Here is a 27,726-nt window from a genome sequence, read left to right as displayed (position 1 = left end):
CTACTCTCCACCTCCTACAACCACATCAAAATTACAACTAAAATATAACCATCATTAAGAACTGGCTGAAAGCAAGCTGAATAGAAGTTCTACAACTAGAGAAGCAAAGAAGAAAGCATGAGACTGGTAGGAGGGGTGGAGGCACTGAATGGACTGGTCTGACACTCCTTTTCATCATATTGTTTTTTTTCATCGGGAGGGATTTCTCAGCTACAGAACCCTCCTCCCCGCAACCCCAGTGAGAAGCAAGGGGTCCCAGCCCCACACCAGACCCCCAGCCCAGGGTTCCAGAGCTGGGAAGAGAAGTCCTTCTAAAAACCAATGGAAATTGTAGCTGAGTGATACAGAAGCTGCTTGAGACCTAGGTGTTCCTCTTAAAGGGCCAGCACACAAACTTACTCGGACTCAATCCCTCAGAACTCCAGTGTCTGGCAGCTTCAGGGGACCCAAGGACATATGGGGAGGTACTGCATTGTCTGGCATTGGGTTAGGAACTCGGGAGTGGCTTTTTTCCAGACAGGGGTCCCTGTTCCAATGCTGGGACTTCACCTTTGCAGAGCTGACACCATATCTGAGTCTCCATCAGCCTAGAGCACAGTTTGCTCCACCCTGGTGATTCCCTGAGACTCTGCCCTATCCAATCTGCAGTCCCACCCAAGCTGTTTGTAGCAGCTTTTCTATATGAATGGCCTGTGCTAGTTCGGGCTTCAGACTTTGCTAAATTTTCTCAAACATCAGCGTGCCCCAAACCTATCAATAAAAGGTCCAAAACCCAGCACTAGCATGCTTTGCTTCACAGCTAGGTCTCGCCTGGGCACTTCACAAGCCCAATACAAGTAGCAGCCATCTTAAGATCTCTCTGATGCTCCTGCCGGGTGGCCCCAGAGCCAGTGCACCCTTTGACAGCTTTAGATCACACAGGATTACAACTCTACACACCCACATGCCCACACTCAAGGGGCAAACTCAGCACCAAACAAAAAACCACTGAAGCAAGTCTTGCTCCATAGGGGGTCTTCTGCACAGATGCTCTTCCACTGTAGTCACAGCTGGTCCTCACAGCCAATTGGCCTTGAGGTCAATTCCTCCCAGTGATGCCAACAACAGTTAAGGGTTAACTACAAGACTGTGCACACAGACCAGACAGGGGTGCACCTAGAGTGCCCAGCTCAGGTGACTGGAGAGGCTGAGCCACTGGGCCCTACAGGACACCTACTACACAAGGCCAGGAGACACAGCAACACTAATATATAGAAAGCAGAGAAGCAGCCAAAATGCAGAAACAAAGAAATATGTTACAAATGAAAGAAATGAAAGCAAGCAAACTACGGGATACAGAATCCAAAACCATGGTTATGAGGTTACTCAAGGATTAATGAGAGATTCAAGGGACTAGTGAGACATTTAAAAATATTAGTGAGAATGTCAAAGACATGAAAAAGGATCAGTCAGAAATTAAGCATACACTAACTGAAATAATAATTTACAGGGATTCAACTGTAGAGAATTCCAAGAATCAAATCAATGATTTGGAATATGAGGAAGCAAAAAACACCCAATCAGAAGAGCAAAAAAGAAAAAGGAATCCAAAAAATATTAAGAGTCCAACTGGATTAGCTCAGTGGTTGATCGGCGACCCTTGAACCAAGAGGTTACCAGTTTGTTACTGGGGGTTTGATTCCCAGTCAGGGCATATGTTAGGGTTGTGGGATCCATCCCCAGTAGGGGGAGTGCAGGAGGCAGCTGATTGATATGTTTCTATCTCATCCATGTTTCTATGTCTCTATTTCTCTTCCTTCCTCTTTCTCTAAAAATAAAAACATTTAAAAAATGAAGATGGTGTAAGGAGCCTCTTGGACAACTTCAAACGTACCAATATTCACATTATGGGAGTACCAGAAGGAGAAGAGACAGAGCAAGATATTAAAAACCTATTTGAAGAAATAATGACAGAAAACTTCCCCTACCCGGTGAAAGAAATAGACTTATAAGCACAGGAAGTAGAGTCCCAAACAAGAGGAACCCAAAGAGGCCCACATCAAGACACATCATAATTAAAATCCAAATGCTAAAGATAAAGAGAGAATCTTAAAAGCAGCAAGAGAAAAGCAGTTAATTACCTACAAAGGAGCACCCATACAACTGTCAGCTGATTTCCCAACAGAAACTTTGCAGGCCAGAAGGGAATAGCAAGAAATATTCAGTGATGAATAGCAAGTACCTACAACCAAGACTACTGTACCCAGCAAAGCTCTCAATTAGAACTGAAGGTCAGACAAAGAGCTTCACAGACAAAAAGCTAAAGGAGCTAATCACTACCAAACCAGTATTACATGAAATGTTGAAGGATATTCTTGAAGAGAAAGAAGAGGAGGAGGAAGAAAAGATAAAATATACGAACATTAAAATAGCAATAAATATCTATCAACAACTGAATCTACAAATCAAAACAAATGGGAAATCTAATGAACAAAATAAACTGGTGAATAAAATAGAATCAGAGGCATGGAAACATGGAACAGTCTGATGAATCTCAGAGGGAAGGGCAGATCTCAGAGGGAAGGGCAGAGAAGGGACAGGAAGAGATTAGCCAAAGATTTACATGCACATATGTATTACCTATGTTTGGGCAAAAACTGGTGCAGGGAAGCAATGGGGGGGAGGGGGGGCCTGTAATACCCCCAACAATAAAGATTTTTTTTTTAAAGGCATAATTCAACAAACCAGTATTTTACAAATGACCAATGTAGGTTATTAAGTCATGCAAAAGTAGATCCGTTCAAACTGCAAGATAGGTCAAACAAATTTTAATGTAACAGAACAGTACAAAGTTGAATAGTTTCAGATTTCACATTGCAACTAACTTTCAAGAAACTACCAGTTCTGAAGTTTTGGTAATGTAACAAAGAGGAGTACCCACAATTATCTGAAACTATTGAAATACTCTTCCAAATACATATGTGTGTGAAGCCAGATCTTTTCATACACTTCAAAGCACCACATTACAACAGATTGAATGCAAAAGCAGATATGAGAACCCATCCGATTTACAAAACGAAAGCCAATGCTCTTTAGTTTTGGAAAATAATCTTTTTATAAAACAATGCTCTTTATGTTAACAGGTAATGGTGTTGTTTTTTTTAATACAATAAATATCAATAGATATAACCCTCAAAAGCAAAAGTTCTTTGGGAGCCTCAACCTTTAAGAATATAAATGTTCGAGAACAGTGGGACTAGGATATTCATATTAGTAAACACGAGTTTTTTGCTAACTCACACATTATTTGTATTTCAAGGGCCATTAAACTCCCAGAGAAAGGTTAAAGTGGTAATAAAAAATGTTTGGAAGTGGAGAAGGGTTTAATTAGTATTGTCTTATATAGTTTAGTTAATTCTTTCCTGGAATTAAAATTTAACTACACAGTTCTGTATGAAACATTTCACAATATTCTAACTATATAAAATGTTTAAAATAACATTCAAAACTGGACTTTTATTTTTAAAAATCATACCAAGTAGTAATATGTCACACTGTTTTTATCAATTCTTTATTTAGGTAACAAGTTGGTTATGTTCACTGCATTGTATGAAACATCACAATATCATACTGGAAAGGTACTGTCAGTACAGGATTGGATCAGAGTGGACAGTTGAACAATAAACCATTTTTTGCATTCTTCATTCCCTATCTTTTAACAACCCTTAAACCCAGTAAAGGGACAAATAGCTTTTAACATCATCATGTAAAGCACTTTAACTTACAAGGCTAAAATCTAAAGAATAAATAAAATATATTGTGGCAATAATTCTTTTAGGCCAAAAATCAGGTGCACAATAAATCGAATGATCAAGGAAGCTGTCTGTATTCAAATGTGTGGCTCTCCAGAAACAGCTTCAGGGAAATGTTACAGAAAATACCATGAATTCCACTGCACACAGGACCAGATGATGACTCATTTTAACTACACACAAAGGCAATTACATCCCGCTGAAACACAATTTAAACATACAGGAAAGTGTTTACAAAGCATCCACAACATGTAAACCATGTACAAATGGATACATTCATTGCTTCTCCTACCCCAATAGCTTTTAGATAAATATTTCACTCTTCATGTTCAGCATTAATTGGATACATGCAAAACTCAAAAAGAATTCAAGAATTCAAGGTTATTGTAAAAATAGAATTAAATGAATAATCTTCAAGTACCTTATGTGACAGCCACTCTGTACCGTGCCCAATGTTATAAAATGAAAGGTTACTGAACCCATGAAAATATCTCTGTAATATTTCCTTAGTTCTAAAATAGATAATTTTAAATGTATTTATAGTCATTTCAATGTGATATTCTGAGCTTTTAAAATAACGTAAACAATTAAAATTTATACCAAATTACACAAAACTTTTTGTATCTTAAAAGCTGAAAAATTAAAACTATAGAAACCCACATGTAAAACAAAAATCACAATTTACATTATAAAAGCAAATCTCATCATTTAAAAAATTTGCAGCAGTGAGATGTCTAAGCAAATTATAAAAAGCCATAAATTAATCCATTTGGTTTCAAAGATTTTCTGGTGTGTGTTGAAGGATATAGGAGACACATGCATAAAATTTTTAAGGGTTTATAATATTATTGCCAAATACACTTATCTTGAAGCAGGCAACATTACAATTTGGACATTATTGAAGAACCCAGTTTGGTAATACAGGTAAAATTCGAAAAAAATTAAATAACAATTAATAAATATATACCCTATAGTAGATTGCCCAAATGAAATTTTAAGCCAGACCTGCAAAAGGCTTTCAACTTGGTGAATTGAAAAAAAGAACATCTCATACAATTCTTTACTCTTACATGCTTATATGTTGTGTGTCTTGTTTAAAAAAACACAAAAAAAACATAATGTATCTTCAAAGTACAGCTAACTATATTCCCATGCACCTCAGGCACAATTATTACTTGTGGTGAAATAACTCCATTGGTTTTTAGGACCAATAGTTCAATACAGATGGAATTAGTATGCCTGAGGTTGGCAAAAATACTGTAGTACAGGCAATGCTACAAGTGGCAATTATCAGAAAACACAAATATGAACAAATGATGGGAAATGCTAATGATTTTCTGCTCATATCACAAAACGTTGGGAATCCACAAGAATATTTTCCCCTTGTATTGAAGAAAATGTGATTAAAAGTTTTTCCCCCAATTTTCAGAATCAAAAGCATTTTAGAAGTTTATAAGGCTACCATGGGTCTTCTAGATCTCCAGCACCCTACAGGAAAAGAAAAGGAAGAATATTATTATTATTTACCTATACCACTTCCAGGTTGGATTGAATTTCAAAAGAAAACAAAATTAGATGAACAAATTACCTTCTTTTGTTTGAAAAGATACTTTTATAGAGAGATGTGTGTATTGTACATTGTGTGTATACACAAAGATTTATCCAATATAGTAGGTAACTGGTTGTTTTTTTCCTCCCCTCTCCACCAAATGCCTTCCTTTTAAACCACTTAAATGTATTTCAGAATTGGAAAAATAGATCAAAACATCAGCTACCTCCGATGATTCCAAAATTTCAACTTATGATACCTTAACCAACTTTAGACACATGATAAATATAAACATGAAGTTAATTATCTACATTCACAAAATAATTGTTTTAAGAAATAGTTTCCCACGTGACTAATAGTTATCTGTATTTAAAAATCAATTTTTACAAAAACAAAACTCATATATCTGCCACTATTTAAAATACCCTGTAATTCTTGCAATTAATAATATCTGATGAAGACTTATAGCAAAGTCGACAGTCTTGCAATCTTCATCATGGCAATTTTCTGACATGTCTATGTGTATCCATTCTGCCCTAAGATTAATATTGTGTACCATAAAAAGGGAATAAGAAACAGACTAGATTTTCTTTAAGCAAGACTTCTCAAAAATATTTTCCTTTTAGTTAATGAAAAAGCCAAACCAATAGCTTTCTCAACTTTATATAAATACAAATGAATTTCTAATGGGTATTTTTCCAATATATCAAACCTGTTGTAAAATAAAAATTTAAAAAAAAGTACAACATGCATAGATTATTCCATATCACATGCTTTATTTGGACTTAAACACTTATAATTTCATTCTGAACACTTGATTGACATATATTTTGATGTATGTGTGTAGTTAGGCTATACAGAATGTACAAATCAATTCTATACTTATAATACACAGATTTTTCAAACATTATTTTTCATAAAGAATACAGAGAAAGGAAAATTAACCACATATTCAATAGCTTAGAACATCTAAAAATAAAACTACAGAAATGTAAAAATATAAACAAGTCAAAAAACACACATCATCATCCTTGAAAAAAAAAAAAATTACAGGCCAGCATCTGCCATTCTTTGAAGAACTAAAATTACTAAAGAAAACACAAATTTATTACAAATTTATTACTATGAATATACTAATATGTAAAATACTGTGAGGCAGTAAAATTCTACATTAACAAGTTTTTCCACAACATAATGTAATCTTGCTAATCAGTAACCTTTAAACCTATCTAGTATGAATTTATTGATTTTAATAACTGGTAGCCTCATTTCTGGCATACAATATGAAATAACAATTTTATTAAATTCAAAGTATATAAACAGCCAATTTTAACCTATCTGATAAAGGTGTATGCAAAGGCCTTCTTAAAAAACAAGGCTATATGAATATTAATAAAACTAGTTTACCAAGATTCAAATAACAAAATCGTTATATAAATGCACACATTGTACTTCCTAAGTAAAAACCATCAAATCAAAGATCACAAAAATATCCCCACAAATTAAAGTCATACTTTTTCATCACCCAAGTTTGTCCCTGCATCTTCATTACAGCTGTCTAAGTCAGCAAGATCACTTCCTGATTCAGTATGGCTTTCCTGCATTGTCACTGGGTTTCCAGCATCACTGTTCGAGGAAGTAGCTGCAGCAGCTGGTTCAGCAGGGCTTTCTTCTCCCTCTACTTTAGCTAGCCTGTAACTAGACAGCATCTCCTCCAGAAGTTGTCGGTAGTTTCCCCTATGATTAATTCTCATTTGCCTGAGAGCTTCCACCAATTTTCCCTGTGATCCACTCTCCTCTGCATCATCGGAGGCCTTTTTTTAAGATTCAAGACCCCAGTGTCAGTAGACAAACTAGGATATCACATGTATTTCATAACACATCACAGCAAAACACTCATTTTTCTGCCATGAGTAATATAGTGTAAGCACGAGAACATTTCATTAAATAAGTATCAAGTCTTACTTATGTCAAATAATAAAAATTTATAATAGAAATATCTCAAGTTATTTTTAGCAAATTACCATTAACTAATTTATTAACTAATTTATGTCTCATATCACATTATAATTTGAAGTTTAACCTGAAGTTTACTCTGCACTATTAGAATTCAACAGCAACACAAGCATTTCCTGAAAGTGACTTACTTAAAAACACAATTGGCTATAATGATTTAGTATAAAAGGGAAATTAGTGTGTAAAGCAATAGGAATGGACAGAAAAGCAGGCATTAGAACATTAGTTTCTCTGTGATTTCTGCTAAATGACAGGTAGGAGAGGAGATAAAAAATGTTAAACTTTATAAAAGGAAATCGAATTTTGGAGAAATATTAAAATTTTCATGGATAAAAATTTTAGTTGCGTTTTTGTCTTTAAAGAATTTAATAAAACATTTGTAAAAATAGACTAATCATTTTAAACATTACAATAAGGTATGAATAGCTAACTCCTTATCCTTTTATATTTTATTAAATTTGGGGAAACCTACAGCTTTCTACAATAGCAGCTACTGATTCTTGTTGGCGGAACAAGCTCTAACATCCAAGCTAATTAAAGTTAAACTGAAAGAGTAAATGCCAGACAATCTTACATTATATGCCACCTGATGTGATGAATTAGGGAATACAGGGCCATGTCCTGTGTTCTTGCCAAAAATATTTAAAATAAACCTAATAAAACTAATTACTATTTTATAGGAAACAGAGAATAGAGAATCAAGTTAAAGGACAACACAAGGAAACAATCATTATTCTGAATGTAGGACATCCTATAAAAAGCTGGCTCAGATTCTTATTTAGTGTCAAGGGGGGGAAAGTATGGTCTTGATTAAAAACTTGCTTAACCCTTTTTGGTCCAACCTCGAGGCTGACTCGACAGACCAGGCGCTAGGAGCAGGTCCAACGTCGAGCAATTAAGAACATTAAAAAGTTCAACATTCAATCCCATCAATTAATTTGGACCAGACTGTTAGAATTCCAAAAATAACATTGGACTGCAAAGGGTTAACATGCTTGAATGATAACTTAATAACCTGATTAGACTATGGTTCAAAATAATAACTATGATAGTCATTCTAGGGACAACTGGGACTTGATATTAAATTTATTACTAATTTTCTTAGTATAAGATTATGCTCATGTAGAAAAATGTCATTCTTTTTTTTTATTTTTTATTTTTTTAAATATATTTTATTGATTTTTTGCAGAGAGAAAGGGAGAGAGATAGAGAGTTAGAAACATCGATGAGAGAGAAACATTGATCAGCTGCCTCCTGCACATCTCCCACTGGGGATGTGCCCGCAACCAAGGTACATGCCCTTGACTGGAATCGAACCCGGGACCTTTCAGTCTACAGGCCAACGCTCTATCCACTGAGCCAAACCAGCTTCGGCTTTTTTTTTTTTTTTTTTAAGATTTTAAAAATTGATTTTAGAGAAAGAGGAAGGGAGAGAGAGATGGAAACATCAATGATGAGAACATTCATTGGCTGCATCCTGCATGCCCCTACTAGGGATCAAGCCCAAAACCCAGGTGTGTGCCCTGACTGGGAATCGAACCAGCAACCTTTTGGAACATGGGATGACACCCAATGAACTAAGCCACACTGGCCAGGGCAAAATGTCCACATTCTTAAGAGGTACATGGCAAAATAGAGGTAACATATTATGATGCCTGCAATTTGCTGTCAAAGGTTTAGTTAAAAAAACCACACAAACAAACAAAAACAACCAGTAGCCCTGGCCAGGTGGCTCAGTTGATTGGAGCATCATCCCATACACCAAAAGGTTGTGGGTTCAGTTCCTGGTCAGGGCACATACTTAGGTTATAGGTTCAATCCCCGGTTGGGTGCATCCAGGACCCAACGATGTTTTTCTCTCACATCAATGTTTTTCAATCTCTGTCTCTCTCTCTCTCAAATCAATAAACATATCCTCAGTGAGGATTAAAAAAAAAAAGGTAGTGTACAAACACACACACACACACACACACACACACACACACGGAGATAAAGCAAATACGGTAAAATGTTAACTATTGTTGAATCTAGGTAGAAGGTATTCATCATGCTCATTTCAACTTTTCTATAGGTTTGGAAGTTTTCATCATAAAATGTTGGAAAAATAAAATACAAAAATAGTTAATAATGTAGATGACCTGGCACAAATTCTTAAACATCTTTGGAGACTAAGACTCTATAATTCTATGACAAAAATACACTAATAAGCACACAATAAAAGACAATGTTTTAAGAAAAATGAGAGTACCTAAACACTTTTTATAAAAAGTGTCATGTGGCAAAAAGCAAGAGATGATAACTCTGTATAGCATATGTTTTATGTGTGTATATGATTGTGTTTCTGTTATTTTAGAATATCATATACAAACTGCCTGGGTGGAAAAGAAATACAACAATATACAGGAATGGGCAAAAGTAGGTTTGCAGTTGTTTGTATGGAAAAAGACATGAAGATTATGAGGTTCTGATTATTACAATAGCTTTATTAACTCAAAAGAATGGCACAGTGCACTTATCTTGTAAGTGCTCAAATTGCTGGCCTTCACTATTTACACATTCTTATAGTCTCTGAAAATCCACCTGAGGTGGTTGAATTCAAACCTACTTTTGCCCACCCCTATATAAATAATGATAATGGGTAATGAAGTTACAGATTCTTGTTTTCTTTAAATTCTCCAATTTTTATATCAAGCATATTAACTGTCAAAATAATTTTATTTGCAAAATTTATTGTGTGGTGAGAACATAAAATGTGTTCTCTGTTAATATTTTTCATATTTACCTTTCCTTCTGTACTAAATAAACATGTTTCCTAAATAAAGTTTCCCTTTTGAATCTATTCAGGAAAAGTTAAGATGGAACCATAAGTGCTTACTAATCATAAACTTTATCAGTCTTTAGTCAGGTCTGCCAAAAGGCAATTTTCTACGTAGTGGTAAATTACAAAGAACTTCTAATGAAGGGCAATCCCCCAACCCCATCTCCCGAAAACCTCAAAGCAAAAACTCCCCCTTTTTAAAAAAAAAAACACACACACTTCTAGGACATTGAAACAAAATCTTCAATTGGGCAGTTGACTTACACATAGCGAAAGTGAGTATCAACCCTGGTATTCACATAAGAATCACCTCTGGAGCTTTTAAAATCGTACAGATACCAAAGTTCCACCCCATTATATCCAGATTCAGTGGGTTGGGGTGATATATAATTCTGTGAATTGCTGTAGTAGTAGTGGGGGGGGGGGGGGGGGGGGAGGATTTGCTTTTTAAAAACCACACTAAAACCAAACCTGTAAATTAAGTAGGGACGGGTTTATAATGGTTGGTATCATAGAACAACTGAATTGAAAAGAACTTGAGCTACTGACTACATTTAAAAGTCATTTTTATCTTACAGCAAATTACATTTCCATATCATATTAGATAGATGATATATGGGTGAAACCCTTTCCTTAGTCATTTCATTCGAGTCTTCAAAATACTATTACATAACCCTCTCATGGAGTTTCATTAATATCAGAAAAGGAACCTATTATTATTTTTTAAATCCTCACCCAAGGATATATTTTTCATTGATTCTAAGGAGAAAGGAAGGGAGAGGGAGAGACAGAGAGAGAGAAACATTGATGTGAGAGAGAAATATCGATCGGTTGCCACTGTACGCACCTTAACTGGGGACGGAATGGACATACAACCTGGGCTGTGCCTGACAGGGAATCGAACCTGTGATCCTGGTGTACTGGATGATGCTCTAACCAACTGAGCCACTCGGCCAGGGCAGGAACCTATTATTTACCTGCACTTTCTTTACCTGAATTCATACATACATAGCACATCATGTATACACATCTACTACAGCAATTAATTCACCTTGCAACTGTTTACAAGTCTCTCCATTAGACTGTAAACTCAATGAATTAAATATAATTTCATATTACTTCCTGCATCCTCACTACCACCTACAGAAGGAAAATTGTTTGTGCTAAGAACTATAAATGCATAATCTCATTTAATCCTCACGGGTACCCTAAGTAATAGGCATTTCAACACTAACTGAAGAAACTAAGGCTCAGACAGATTTAAGCTATTTGTCAGGGTGACAATACTAGTAAGCAACAAAGCTCAGTTTTGTGTTCAGGTGCAAATAACATCAATGTCCCTCTGAATGTTTATTGAATACATTATGGTAAATAATAGGTTTTGCATAAACACTAAATAAATACTGGTTAAAATGACTGTAAAACTAGATCACAAATCATTTCATTTCAAGTCTATAAAGTATTACAAAGATTACAAAATGAGAGAACCAAGAAAATCACATTAAATGAAATATTAAAATTATTCTTCAAAATCAATTTAAGGCAATTATGGAGATTGGAATTTAAAACTTTTCTCTCAGTTTTGTAAGGTTTTACCTGTTATCTAGACTAACACAGCTTAAAAATAAAATCTCTCATTATGAAAATACTGTCTTACACCAAGTAAGACATAGGAATCTATATACCTCATAGAGCAAAAAAGGGAGGGAGACGGGAATCTAAGCATATTTTAAAAATAAAATTTCACTAGCTATTAATTGCATTAAAAAAAAATGCAGTTGCCATACGCAAAATTCTTCAAATGATTAGCTAAAACAATGGAGAAAAAGTAAACAATACTACTATACTTATTATGGAGTTTTTTTGTGGAGTCCTATGCCCTGCTTGTCAGCTAAAAATAAATTTTAGAACTAAAGATTCTCAAATATGACTTCATGAAATACAATGACCAAATGAAGAATCTGATAAATTAGATGTTATTTATAAGGATCATGTATAATTTAATTAATTTGAAATAATTTGAAAGAGTCACTTAAATGGTCAAGACCACACAGCTAAGAAATGATGTCAAATCGTATCTCAAAACACAGTGAATATAAAATTAGTGCATTTTTCCTTCCCTTCCTCCCTCCCTTATTTATTTATAGTTAGTGCATTTTCAAATACATTTGGTCTACTCCAGTGGTTCCCAACCTTTTTTTGGCCATGCCCCACCTAAGCATCTCTAAAATCCTGATGCCTCCCCTGAGACATATAATTCTTAATATTCAAAAAGTGAACTTCTGTTCACGCGGAGGAAGCCTAAAAAGCCATTAACTTGGTCTAAACAAGCTTCCAAAGAACATAGCATCCATGAAAGAGAAAAATAAAAGAATGAAAGGACAGCTGAAGCACCGAGGAAGAAATCCCTAAGAAATTGTTAAAAAAAAAAATGATATGAAGTGATATGAAAAAATAGCAAATAAAGTTTCAAAACATATAATAGAGAACTGAATGCATAAATATATTACAATATATATTTATATATTGTATGTAAGGCTCCTAGAACCATAAGAAATGCAAAAAATTCACTGTTAATAACTCATTCTTGATTGCCCCCCTTAAAAATCAAATTGCCTCCCTGTGGGGGTGGGGGGAGGGTGTCCTATGTTGGGAACCATAAAAATGCTTTCATCAGTGAAAATGTAAACAAGAAACAATTTATAAAACACTAGTATTCACACCCTGGCCAGGGTGACTGTTGGTTGGAGCATCATCCATATACCAAAAGGGAGCATTTGGGAGGCAACTGATAGTTGTTTCTCTTTCATATCAAAGCTTCTCTCTCTTTCTCCCTACCTCCCTGTAAATATCAATTAAAAAAAAACAAAAACAGCCTAACCGGTTTGGCTCAGTGGATAGAGTGTCCGCCTGCGGACTCAAGGGTCCCTGGTTCGATTCCGGTCAAGGGCATGTACCTTGATTGTGGGCACATCCCCAGTGGGGGGTGTGCAGAAGGCAACTGATTGATGTTTCTCTCTCATTGATGTTTCTAACTCTCTATCCCTCTCCTTTCCTCTCTGTAAAAAAAAAATCAATAAAATATATTAAAAAAAACAAACAAACAAGTAGTATTCACAAAGTCCTAAAACTGTGATATAAAAATGCAACAAGCAACTATCTTAATTGTAACTGACCAATTTAAAATTAAATAAAAAAAGATTATATATAAAACTTAATGAGAAAACAGAATATGGAGATTTATTGGGCTTTTGTCCTGTCATTCCTTCCTTTCTCAAAAATCCAAATGCCTTAAAAAGTTTTCAGATTAGGAAAAATAAAAATGTATATTTAAATGAAAAATAATGGATTAAAAAACCAGGCTGGACTGCTTACTTTCAACAACTTTATAAATTATTCCTCATCAAAAACAGAGTATCTTAAGACTAGTAAACATGAGATTCACAAAAGAATGGGAAATGATTTTCTTGGATGATACACAGAGTTATACAGACAAATATCAAAATAGCTTAGATAGGCAGCATGAAAGGTGTAAAGAGAACAGTTTTTGGAGTTACTCTGACTTAGATTAAAATCTGGCCGCATGATTTACTTAGCTTTGCAACCTCGGCAAGCTACTTCATCTAATTCTTAGTCTTATCTATATAAGAACGATGCTGAGGAGATTACCTATGATTTTATATGTATACTAGAGGCCTGGTGCACGAAATTCATGCATTGGAGGGATGGGGGGGGCGGGAGGGGGAGGGGAGGTGTTCAGCCTGGCCTGGGACCTCTTGCAGTCCAGGACCCCTTGCTCCTTACTGCTTGGCTCGCTGCTCCTTAGCAATGCTGCGCTCGCCAGCTATGAGCTCAGCTTCTGGCTGAGAGGCGCTCCCCGCTGTGGGAGTGCACTGACCACCAGGGACAGCTCATGCGTTGAGCTTCTGCCCCTGGTGGTTAGTGCACATCACAGTGACCAGTTGTTCTGGTCGTTACATCGTAACAGTCATTAGGCTTTTATTATATAGATATACATATATGCATGTCTATGGCTTGACACCATAGTAGGAGTTGGGTAAGTACAAGTTTCCACTTTACCCTCGGAAAATCATCAACTTATATGGCTACTCAATCAGTGGTCTACTAATTCAAAAGCATTATAAGTCTTCTTTGAGGGAAGAACTAACATTTTTGCATGAAAAATGTTCTGAAAATACACTCTCACACCAATTAGCAAACTTGAATTATTTTTTTAAATATGTGACTTAAGGGTAAGCTTAGCAAACTACTACTAGAAATGAATAAATAAAATTACTTCTTATTTAACAAGTATTTATTGAGTTCTCACCATTTGGTCAGGCACTGCTGTAGGTGTTGGAACTAAAATCATAATAAATAAATCAAATGAAGTCCCAGATCTCATTGAATTTATATTCTAGTCATAAAACACAAACTAGCATTTTAGAAGAAAAGGAGGGTGACCTCAGAGCTCTGCCTAACTAATATAAGAACAACTTATTGCCAAAATGTAGTTTTACTTTTTCTGGGCCTATAGGCAATTATTCTTTCAGAGTCACAGACTCCTTTGAGGAACTGATGAAAACCCCAGACATAATCATCATTAAAGAATATGTATATACACACATAAATACATTTGCAAAAATTTGGCAGGGAATCATGAACTCCTTGATTAAGAATTCCTCCGTAGACTCTCTTCTATAGATTTTGATTTTTAAAGTTGGGGAAATAATAGTGAACTTTCTGAGTATATTTTAATGATTTCACTTGTTACTTATATTCAACTCAGCTTTTTGAAATATTTATTAACCAAAAGTTTCTTTTTAATATAAGAAAAATTAATGAACTTTATTTCTAATGGTACTCCATATAGGCACTTACAGCAGAACAATTCTCTCTCTGATATAGACATTTTAGGAATCTAGATGAATTTTTGATTCACTCTGATTAGCATTCTCTTTTTCAAGTTATTTTTAAAAACTTAATTTTATAATAGTTCCCCAACTGTCATCCCCTTTGAATTTCTACCACACTTTAGTCTTTCCTATTCTGCACATTAACTACTGGTTCCTGACACACTGTACTTCCTGGCAATATCTTCCACATGGCACAGATCTAACTTTGTTGAGAAGCATTTATGGAGCACATCTATGCCTAATTCACTGCTATCATAGCTCAAGAGCTAAAATTTTAATTAAACATCTATAATTTCTTCTTTTTTTGTTTCTTTTGCATTTTTAATACATTTCTGCTACTTGTGATGATGGGTCAACATTTTTCTAAGGTCATGATTTTCTGAAAGAATAAAGCATTGTTTCCCAAAATAAAAATCTGGGCTGCAAGTTAATTTTTATACTAAAGAGGAAATTCTTTAATCCATATATCTACCTACTAATAATGAATTTATACTTATCATCTGATTTCTGCAATTATTTCACAACTACTTAACACCCAGCATCTCTTGAACCCAGAGATTTCCAACCGATGTGCCATGGAGCTTTGAAAACATGCAATATCTGACTATTTAGTCAGGGGTACCAATCTCTTTTCCCTTAGATTGTTAAATAAAAAAAATGACAACAGCCAACACAACAATACTGTCCAGTGTGAATGAATCAGAATTATCCTTTTAAAAAAATTGTCAGGTGGGCTGCAGAATTTTTGTGATTAGTTTAGATGTGTCATGAGATGAAAAAGGTCAAAAAACACTGTTTTAACCTAATACTACATGTTTCTTTTCTTAGTAATATATTTTTATGGATTTCAGAGAGGAAGGGAGAGGGAGAGAAAGAAACATCAATGATGAGAGAGAATCACTGACCGGCTGGCTGCCTCCTGCATGCCCCTACTGGGGATCCAGCCTGCAACCCGGGCATGTGCCCTTGTCCAGAATTGAACCCAGGACCTTTCAGTCCGCTCTACTCACTGAGCCAAACCAGCTAGGGCTGCATGTGTTCCTAAGAGGTTAAAATACCAGATATTCCTTTGAATCTCTCTCTCTTATGCTCCAAACATATATGGTGCTGGCTCCTCAATTTAAAATATAAAGTTCCAAAGCCCTCTCCAAAAATACTTCTGATATCCTAAATTCCATTAAAAAATCATGTCATTTCTTTCAAATACAGTTTCTATTTTGTTCTTGGCTCCCACATCTACTTGAGCTACCATCCTCCTCATTTCATTTCTGCTATTCAAATCATTCCTCTAATCCTATCTTTTCTCTGAAAATATTATTTTCCCAACAATCATTGTACAATGTGGTAATTAATCACATTCTCGATTTTGTCATTTTTTATTCTTTACTAAATGATGTGAAACATTTTTATTGTTTAACTTGTGTGTTTATATCTATATTGCAAGCTGCATTCATATCAAGGATGGGACCATGCCTTATGTTTTGCAGTCTCCTCACTACATGGTAGACTTGTCAGAATTTATCTGCTGACATTAATAGAAAGCTTATATCTAAAGATAATTTAGTATACAACTCCTTAATTTATACAGTCATATAATAATTATACTTAGGGCAAGTTTTATATCCTGAGCATTTCCCCTCACCCTTCATGGTTATGTTGCCTATTTATAGTCACTGTAAGTATTTTCTTTTTTTTAAAAATATATTTTATTGATTTTTTACAGAGAAGAAGGGAGAGGGATAGAGAGTTAGAAACATCGATGATAGAGAAACATCGATCAGCTGCCTCCTGCACGCCCCCCACTGGGGATGTGCCCGCAACCAAGGTACATGCCCTTGACCGGAATCGAACCTGGGACCCTTGAGTCCGCAGGCCGACGCTCTATCCATTGAGCCAAACCGGTTCGGCTTCTTTTTTAAAAAAAGTTTAAAAGTCATCCTCGGTATATATATTAAACAGAAATTTAGGGTTATAAAACACTTAAAAAAATCTTGTTTGGAGAGAAAGCAGCCAATTTTTTGAAGGACCAAGAAATTCAGCAAGATATAATGAAATAATTTTTTTTTTAAAGATTACACATTGCGCCCTAACTGGTTTGGCTCAGTGGATAGAGCGTAGGCCTGCGGACTGAAGGGTCCCAGGTTTGATTCCGGTCAAGGGCATGTACCTTGGTTGCGGGCACATCCCCAGTAGGGGGTGTGCAGGAGGCAGCTGATTGATGTTTCTCTCTCATTGATGTTTCTAACTCTCTCCTTCTCCCTTCCTCTCTGTAAAAAATCAATAAAATATAATAATAATAAAAAAGATTACACATTGCATTTCAAATACACGGGGAAACAGGGATACTTAATAAATGAATCTTAACTAACTTTAAACGGCTTACTTTTTCTAACCACAGTGGTGGGTGCTATGTGGAACCTAATCCAGCTGAAGAGGTAAGACTCTCTTCACTCCACTACCAATTCCCACCATTTTTTAAGTTATGGCAATACCTTATCTTCAATTATTTGATTTAAAATTCTCTAATGTATCACATGACATATCTTTATTTTAAAACTAGAAGGCCGGTGCACAAATTCGTGCACCAGTGGGGTGCCTCAGCCTGGCCTGCGGGATCGGCTGAAACCGGCTCTCTGACATCCCCCAAGGGGTCCTGGATTGCAAGAGGGCACACACTAGGCAGAGGGACCCCACTGGTGCACAATCAGGGCCAGGAAAGGACACAGGAGGTTGGCCAGCTTGGGAGGAACCGCAGGAGGGCTCCAGGGCATGTCCGGCCCATCTAGCTCAGTCCCGATCAGCCGGACCCCAAGTAGCAAGCTAATCTAATGGTTGGAGCGTCTGCCTCCTAGTGGTCAGTGCACGTAGTAGCAAGGGGTTGAACGGCCTTAGTATATCATTAGCATATTATACTCTGATTGGTTGAACGGACGACTGGACACTTAGCATATTAGGCTTTTATTAGGCATACTAGAGGCCTGGTGCACAAAAATTTGTGCACTGGCGGGGGGTGGGGGGTGTCCCTCAGTCCCACTTGTGCCCTCTCACAGTCTGGGACCCCTCGGGAGATAATGACCTCTTGGCTTAGGTCTGCTCCTGGGTGGCAGAGGGCAGGCCCAATCCCTAGGTGCAGCCCCTGGTCGGGCTCAGAGCAGGGCCGATTGGGGAGTTGGGGCGCCAGCCCCTGTCATGCACAGAGCAGGGCGGATTGGGAGGTTTCGATGCCACCCCCAGTCACGCTCAGGGTAGGGCCGATTGGGGGGTTGGGGCACTGCCCCATCACACTCAAGGCAGGGTTGATGGAGAGGTTGCGGCGCCATCCCGTCACGCACAGAGCAGGGCCGATCAGGGGGTTGGGGCACTTCCCCCTGTGATGCACAGAGCAGGGCCCATCAGGGAGTTGGGGAGCTCCCCCATCATGCAGAGCAGGGCCCATCAGGGGGATTGGGGCTCCATACCCTGTCACGCACAGAGCAGGGCCGATCAGGAGGTTGGGGAGCTCCCCCCTGTCACGCACAGAGTAGGGCCGATAGGAGAGTTGGGGCACCGCAACCTGTCACACACAGAGCAGGGCGGATCAGGGGGTTGTGGCCCGCCCCGTCACACACAGAGCCGCAGGGCAATCAGGGGCTTTGTGCGCTGCCCCGTCACGCTGCTCCAGGGGCCAGGAGGCCTCGCGGCTCCGCTGATCCCAGTGCTGGGAGGCCTTGCGGCTCCGCTTGACACCGGGGCAGTGAGGCCTCGCTGCTCAGCTGATCTCGGTGCTGGGAGACATATTACCCTTTTACTATATAGGACAGAGACCTGGTGCACGGGTGGGGGCCGGCTGGTTTGCCCTGAAGGGTGTCCTGGATCAGGGTGGGGTTCCCGCTTGGGTGCCTGGCCAGCCTGGATGAGGCGATGATGGCTGTTTGCAGCTGGTCACACCCCCTTCAGGGTGGGGGTCCCCACTGGGGTGCCTGGCCAGTCTGGGTGAGGGGCTGAGGGCCGTTTTCAGGCTGGCAGGTGACTGAAGCTCCCAACCTCTCCTTTATTTATTTATTTATTTATTTATTTTCTGGGATTTATTTACCTCCTATGGCTGTCACTGGAACTGAGAGCCAGCTTTAGCCCTGAGCCTCGGCTCCAGCTCTGAGACCTCGGCTGCTGATCTGGGTTTGTTTCGCTTCTATAACTGAAATACTGTTTCAGTTCCAGCTCCGAGGCCGGCCGGCTGAAAGCAGGTTTCTGGGGATTGTTTAGCTTCTATAATTGCAACATTGTTTCTTAGACTGCAACTCAGAGGCCAGCAGCGGCAGGTGGGGAACCTTGGCTTCCTCCATCACTGGAGCAAGCAAGCCTCCTGTTCGCTTTAGCTGCCTGGCTGCCGGCCGCCATCTTGGTTGGCAGTTAATTTGCATATCTTGCTGATTAGCCAATGGGAAGGGTAGCAAAGTTACGGTTAATTACCATGTTTCTCTATTATTAGATAGGATAGGATTAGTTTTCACAGCTTTAATATAATTCTTAATATTTTGAGGTAATTGCCACAAAAGACTCAGAATCGCTGCTCTAGACTAAGAAATAAAATCTATTAATATGTAAAATTTTCCTTGACAAGACACTTTTACTGTTAAGAAAAGATAAATTACATGATACTGCTATGCAATAATGAACCCTGGAAAACAATGCAATTGAGATTATACAGTAATCAATTTTTAGATGTCCAGAAACTTAAAAAATCCTGTGAGAAAATACTTATTTGAATTACTAACTTTAAAGTTTAGGGCAATTAAAAAAAAAAAAGATAAACTAGTCCTAAAATTAAAAAACGACAGAACTAGAACTACAGAGAAGCAGTTGACAGCTTATTAGTATTTCTAAGGAAGGTAAATTGGATAAAGAGATTTGCTCTGAGGGGGCACAGCCAGGTACAACAAAAATGGTTATCTCACTTCAACACATAAACCCACAGCACAATAAGATTAGAAAGAAATTATCCTCACGTATTCAAATAGGCACACAGGGGCACTGGAAGGTCTGGTCATTAAAATAACATTTACTATCACTAACTTCTAGTAATGGCAGAAGCCTGCTTAAGGAGAAACGGAGATATTTGAAAGCATATTCTTTGTCTCAAAATTAAGCTTTAAGGGAGAAAGAGAAGAAAAGGCAGACATACAGGGAAAAGTAAGTACAGCTCAAACACAAAGGTATCTGATACCCATTAAGTGAAAACAAACCTATCTGCAATACAGATCTTTACCTCTACTTCCATTTCAACACATTTCCTTAAACTTTAATTGATTCCTTAAAATGAAAAGCAGTAGTAATTTATTATAGACTTCATTATGTGAATATACTCATATCTAGTAATATTTACATTATAAAATTATTTTAAATGCTTAAGATATAAAATAAAACTTACCCCATCATTTTCTCTATGTGGATTCAGCCTACTATAAACAGCTTCAATAATATTGCGCCTAAAAAAAATTACAATTTATTTTTATTAAATTACAATTATTACACTTCTGAGTGTTTAAAATAATACGTCATTTTGCCCTAGCCGGCGTGACTCAGTGGATAGAGCGTTGGCCTACAGACTGAAGGTTCCCAGGTTTGATTCCGGTCAAGGGCATATGCCTGGGTTGCGGGCTGGATCCTCATCCAGTAGGGAGCGTTGCAGGAGGCAGCCGATCAATGATTCTCTCTCATCATTGATGTTTCTCTCTCCCTCTCCCTTCCTCTCTGAAATCAATAAAAATATATTTAAAAAATTAAATAAATAAAACATCATTTTGACTATGTGACTCAAAAATTGACACACAAAACACTTGCTAAGAACAGTTTCTACATTTCACAGAATTTGATCCAGCACAACACATTATGTTCTCAATTACCAAGGAAAGAAGGACCTTCATCCTCAGAGTATAAAAATTTCTTAAAAAAAATCTATTTTGGATAAAATTTTAGTTCTTCTCTAGTATACAAACTATCAACCCATTTCATCTTTAGATAACTGATGCACTTCTTACCCAAAATTATTTAATTATTAATTATAAATAAACACAAAATTAGTCTTTTTATTCTACTTACTTGCCAGCAAGACCTCCTCCAGGAGGCAAATTTGGGATATTTTCTGCAGACAAGATGCGCATGACATGGGCAAGATCAGGCATTCCTTCCTCACTAAACTTCTCCATAATTTCTGTAGATTAAAAAAAAGAAGTTCTTAAATTAATGTGACAACTCAGTATTCACACAGAATTTAAACAAGGTAGTATTTGGCAGTACCTTTGTTAAAATATAAAAAGCAAGCATTACCTGCTATCACACAAAAGCAAAAATAGGTAATATGAAAAGTTATTTGTATATATGCTCATTCCAGCATTATTCATAAAAGCAAAAACTGGAACAAATTAAATGCCCAACAATAAGGGGAAAATTTTGGTATAGCTAGCCACTAGTGAAATGCTTTATAATCCCTAAAAATTATCCCTATGAGCATAGTACAGCTACTTGGAAAAAACACTTTTCATCTAATTTTACATAAAAATAAAGAAGCAGCCCTGGCCAGTGTGGCTCAGTTGGTTGGGTGCTGTCTGGTGCACTGAAAGGCTGCTGATTCAATTCCCAGTCAGGGCACATGCTTGGGTTGCAGGCTCAATCCCTGGTAGGGGGCATGCAGGAGGCAGCTGATCAATGTTTCTCATATTGATGTTTCTCTCTCTTCCTCTCTAAATATCAATAATAAATGAATGAATATAAAAGAGTATAAATTACAGAACTGCTAATGCTTAGAACAAAAATTAAACATTTACATGATCCATTTATATTTATAATTTATGGAAAACAGATTTTTAAAATATAAACTCCATCAAGAAATCTGCACCACCCAATCTGTAAAAGAATGTAGTTTTCCTATGCTAATTACATATTTGAAGACCCTCACCAATAATAAGCCAAATTCAATAAGCCTATCACATCATAATCATTATCATTCAAATGTATTTACTATTTTTTAAGTAAGTCAAGCCATAAAAGTGCTGGGAGAAAATATAGGTTAATATGTAATTGAATTGAGGAAAGAACTTCATAAGAATGACATCAAGGCAAAAAAAAATATGACTGACATAGCTTCATAAAAGGTAATTTTATATCTTAAAAAAACAACACAAGTAGTTCTAGCCGAGTAGATCAGTTGGTCCTGATATGCCCAAGTGGCAGGTTAGATCCCTCGGTCAGGGTACATACAAGAAGCAACCAATGAATGCATAAGTAAGTGGAACAAATCAATATTTCTCTTCCCCTCCCCCTCCTTCCTCTCTCTAAAAATCAATAAATAAAAATTTAAAAAAAAAATACAAAAAAACAAAAACAAAACGAAAACCCCAGCACATATAAAATCAAAATGCAGTATTAAGTTGGGGATCCTGTGATTATCTCTAATGCATTCTCAAGTTTCCAGGGTAACCACTAATTGAATTGTTAAATATTTTTTAAAGTTGATTTTGAGAGAGAGAGGAAGGTCAAGGGAGAGAGAGAGAGAAACATCGATTGGCTGGCTGCCTCTTGCACGCCCTTGACTGGGGATAGAGCCCACAATCTGGATACGTGCCCTGACCAAGAATCAACAGGCAATCCCTCAACGCACAGGATGATGCTCAACCAACTGAGCCACACTGGCCAGGGCTAATTAAATTTTTATTTTTTTATTTTTTTAATATATTTTATTGATTTTTTACAGAGAGGAAGGGAGAGAGATAGAGAGCCAGAAACATCGATGAGAGAGAAACATCAATCAGCTGCCTCCTGCACATCCCCCACTGGGGATGCGCCCGCAACCCAGGCACATGCCCTTGACCGGAATCGAACCTGGGACCCTTCAGTCCGCAGGTCGACGCTCTATCCACTGAGCCAAACCGGTTTCGGCTAAATTTTTAAAAGAATGTACAACTAATAAGCAAATGCAAGAATGAACTAGAATAGAAAATGATGATTAATCCAAAAGGCAAGAAAGAATAAAAAACAGATGAAATATATGGAAACAAATAAGATGGCAGATTTAAACGCAAATATATCAGGAATATATTCAAGCTTCTCCCCTCCCTTATTCCTGAATAATAATAGATTTTAAGTCCAAAAAGCATTAGGTAAGGCCAAGCAAGGTAAGTCTTACAGGGGTGGAGGTGACAGCGGTGACAGCAGCAAGGTCCAACCAATATGGGCTATCCAAGCCTGAGCACAATAGGCAAAGCTTTATCACTGGTTGGGGTACTACCTGGAATGGGGTTCAAAGCCAATGTGGAGCAAGGAAGGTATCTACACAAGGCCCAGGTCGGGACTTGTGGGAGGCAGGAGGCAACCAATCAATGTGTCTCTCTGATATCGATGTTTCTCTCTCTCTTCCATTCTCTAAACCTCAATGGACAAACAACCTCAGGTGAAGATTAACAAAAAGGTAGGTGAAAATTTGAGAAGAAATAGGTTATTAACATAATCTCAAGTACCTCCCCATTGAATACTTATTAATAAGCATAACATATTTATTAACTTTTCAATGGAGAAACCCGAGAGACAACATCTCAAACAAGTGATGAAAGTTAAAATTACCATATCATCATGCATCTAGCTTCACTTCTATAGTATTTCTGTCAAAGTACAACCTGAATCTTATCAAGAGGAAACATCAGCCAATCCAAATTGAGGGACATTCTAGAAACGAACTAACCTGTACTCTTCAAAATATCACGGTCAGTAAAAACAAGAAAAACACAATGCAACTTTTTCACATTGAGGGAGACTAAAGAGGCTCAGCAGAAAAGTGCAGCACATGCTCTGGACTAGATCCAATAAAAGGCATTACTGGAACAACTAGGGAAATTTTAACAGGAATCTACAGATTAGATGGTAATATAATTTCAATGTTAACCTCCTAATTTTGATGTATGTATTATGGTTAGGTAGATACTGTTCCTTTTTGCATTAAGAAGTAGAGGGTTAATATTATCTTCAATTACTCTCAATTGGTTCAGAAAACAATCTTTCAGAAAATTGAATCAATTAGGGGAAAAAAGGAGGTAAAGCGAGAATGAGAGTGTATGTTATAGAAAGTATAGAGGGAGATGAGTAAAATGAGAGATAATGTAAACAAATGGGTAATCTAGATAAGAGGTACTACATGTACATGGGAGCTCTCTATATTTTTGCAATTTTCCTGTTAAGTTTAAAATTACTGCAAAATAAAGTTAAAAAATAAAACTAATAATCTTTCACAATATCAGTGTTAACTCTATCAGTATGATTAAAACACATGGTAATGAATTCCTATAATTAACTTCAGAAGAATTATGATGTTAGTGGAATTATAGCTGAACTGAATTATAGTGGAATTATCATGAACTAAAGTTCATGATAACTTGAGGCCAATTACACTGGATTCTTCACTCATTACCAAAAATGTAATCAGGGAAAGCAAAAATAGTAAGCTTTAAAGATTCTTTTCAAATTATGTTTCTCTCTGGTGGTATAATAGACATATTTGTTTTCTCTGTGCCAAGAAACCCCCACACATTGGTCCATGATGTGATAGTAAAACTTATACAGATGGAAATTTTTTAAAAAGCTATTTTATAAACAAGGAAGTATACTTTTCCTTTCCTTTCTAAATTAAAAATAAACAAAAAAAAGCATCTTTCTTACCTTCAATCCGTGATTCCAAGTACTTATCCAACTCTGAATCTTTTCTCACTGCATTATCTGAGACCTTGGGGGCATTTGGAAAGCAAACTAGTACAATACTCATGTTATCACGACTTCCCTATATATTAAAGAAAGAAAAATAATTATTTTTATAGTCTACCAACTTTCTATTTACTTCAAAGCAGTTAATTAAGCAATTACAGTTTAATCATCCAGAATGTACACATTTAACACATTTATTTTAATTCCAAAGAACTATTTGAAACATCCCTTTTTCTATTCATCATTCTAAAAACATTAAGTCAAAGGAGGCAGTAGGTTATTTCTGTTTGATAGTGGGGCGTGTCAACCCAAATGAAAAAAGCCAAGGCCATACCCATTCCAGTCTTTTCAGTCATTATGACATGAATCTAGGCAGGCATTGTTTGGTTCAGACTTTCCACCTTTTCAGAACCCAAACGACAAAGCAGAAAAGATAGACAGGCCTTGAGAAACTTCTGCCATCAACTCCTAATACTCAATGGAGCAAAGTTTGAAGGCAGGGGAGGTCAGGTCTTGAGAAGACTTCAAAAAGAGTAAACCTGCTGGTGTGGCTGTGTTTGAACATCAACCTATGAACCAGGAGGTCATGATTTGATTCCCAGTCAGGGCACATGCCCTAGTTGGGGGCTTGATTCCCAGTGGGGGGCATGCAGGAGGCAGCCAATCAAGAAATCTCTCTCATCATTGATGTCTCTCTCTCTCTCTCTCTCTCTCTCTCTCTCTCTCTCCTCCCTCCCCCTACCTCTCTGAAATCAATAAAAATATACTTTAAAAAAGTAAACTCCCTCCATACACTCTCATGCTTTAGTAGGAAGAACCATCCTAAGTATATATTATCAGCTTCTCAGTATCTCCAAGGGTGGAGGGAAATCAGGATTTCCAAAATGGCTCAAACTACTTTCATTCCTTAATGAAACCCAACAAAACTTTCATGATTAATATTAGAAATACTGCATTGGCTGTATTAATACAAACACATACACAATGGTTTCAAATAGCAAAAGAGAAAGAGAGAGAGAGAGAGAGAGACAGAGACAGAGACAGAGAAAGAGAAAGAGAAAGAGAAAGAGAAAGAGAAAGAGAAAGAGAAAGTCAATACATTCTTTCACAAGAACCAGGATTTTACTATGTAAGTTCAGATCAGGCAAAACTTTATACCATAGATATTCAAGTCCAAGATTCACTTGAATACTAACGATTTTTAAAGCAATTTTATGAATAAACAGAATACCTCATATTTTTAGAAATCCCAGTTTCTTCTAACTATTTTCTATTTTAGTAACAATAGCATGAGCATTGCTTAGCCATTCCTTCCTTATCTATCCATATATATATATATATATATATATATATATATACACACACACACACACACACATATATATATATGACTTAAAAATCAAATGGAAATTATTTATATATATGCCAATATATAAATATAAATAATTTCCATTCGATTTTAAGTTATAAAACATACATCATATCCCATCAGTTGGAAAATTAAGATAGTTTAAAGAAGTTTAAATATCCTAAGATATTTAAAGGAAATAATTTACATTTACACTTCAACATGTAATTTCAAAGATGCTGCTTCTATTTCTACATGAAGATAACTTTCCTCTAAACACAAACTATAAATGTGTCTCAGTAATTTTTATTCAGCAATTTAAAAAGATTCTTCCCTTTTGGTTTTATGCAAACCACCCTGCATAATCAGTTAATTTTCCAGCTGACAGGATATAAGTATTCATCCTACATTTATAGCTTCATACTGTAAAAAGGCAATCCTGAAAAATGATTATCAAAAACAATACTAATGCTACTTAGTTTTCATGGTTGTGAAAATTAAATGAGTTTTTTTAAAAGTGTAAAGTGTTTAGAATAACATTTGGTTCATAGAAAGTAATAATTTACTGATACTATTGTGATTATGATGATTATTACAATCTCCCTAGATTTCATGAGTTAACATATAAAAGTGCTTGTAAACTACTAGGACATAATGTGTTAGAAGCGCTAGAAAATATTAACACTTCATTTAAATCTATTATCATGGAAACATCTACTTAAAAACTGGATCTATTCCTACTGAGCAACCAACACCTACTGAGCAATTGCTAAGTGCTAAGCACTGGCCCAAATGCTTTCCATGGATTTAAAAATTTATATTCAATCTTTCAAACTAAATTCAAAGCAATTACATTCTATTTTAATCACATTGTTTTATAATATTGCTAACCCTTAGTTTTACAATACAAACAAGTGGAGTGATAAAATTATGTGGGTAGAAAATAGGAATGATTAAGAGGTTTACTTAACTCCCTAAGTAACAGAGAGTGGGTCATAAATCTGTATGTTTCAACACAAAACAGCTAACTAAACTTCTCAAAACTGATTTCAATTTGAGCAGAGTTTCATTCAAAGAACTATGATGAATCACGTATTCCAGCCTCTTGTTCCTATTACTATCATTTATGATTCATGAGATTCTAGAACTCTGTCTAGAATCTTTTAACACTACCAAAAGGCATATTTATCAGCTCAAACTAAAAGCTATCAAGTGAAATATTTCCCCAGAATCATTTAAACTCCACATTCAGAAAGGTGGGGTCAAAATTCCTGAAAACTAACATCCTTTCAATAAAAGGGAAAGTGCTGTTTACCTACAATACTTACAAACATGGAGATCTCTCTACAATATATTAAATGAAAAAGAAGATTGAGCCTTGCTGGCATGGCTCAGTGGTTGACCGTCAACCTATGAACCAGGAAGTCATGGTTAGATTCCAGTCAGGGCACATGCCCAAATTGCAACCTCGATCCCCAGTAGAGGGCATGCAGGAGGCAGCTGATGAATAAAAAATACGTAACTCATACTTTTACTTGTTTTTTTCTTACCTGCTAGGAGGC

General features: G+C 36.5%; 1 protein-coding gene across 3 annotated transcripts in view; it reads right to left on the bottom strand.

Moving 5' to 3' along the window:
• Positions 1–27,726, bottom strand: part of PPM1B (protein phosphatase, Mg2+/Mn2+ dependent 1B) — a 69,511-nt gene that overhangs the window by 6,663 nt on the left and 35,122 nt on the right. The window contains exons 3-6 of one of the 3 annotated variants that reach the window (XM_070429126.1): positions 24,775–24,892; positions 21,169–21,280; positions 20,498–20,555; positions 3,532–5,279 (exon numbers count right to left, since the gene is read on the bottom strand). In XM_070429126.1, the coding sequence (XP_070285227.1) occupies positions 5,250–5,279; positions 20,498–20,555; positions 21,169–21,280; positions 24,775–24,892 (318 nt within the window). In that variant the 3' untranslated portion in view covers positions 3,532–5,249. Of the gene's footprint in view, positions 1–3,531; positions 5,280–6,096; positions 7,155–20,497; positions 20,556–21,168; positions 21,281–24,774; positions 24,893–27,726 lie in introns of those variants that run through there. The other 2 variants (XM_070429124.1, XM_070429125.1) reach the window with 2 other exon arrangements.

Source organism: Myotis yumanensis, unplaced genomic scaffold (assembly GCF_028538775.1).
Source record: "Myotis yumanensis isolate MYYU_CA2020_CCGP unplaced genomic scaffold, mMyoYum1.0.hap1 SCAF_11, whole genome shotgun sequence".
Classification (NCBI taxonomy): domain Eukaryota; kingdom Metazoa; phylum Chordata; class Mammalia; order Chiroptera; family Vespertilionidae; genus Myotis; species Myotis yumanensis.
The sequence above is the reverse complement of the archived record's forward strand: the minus strand, read 5'-3'. Positions and strand labels throughout refer to the sequence as shown.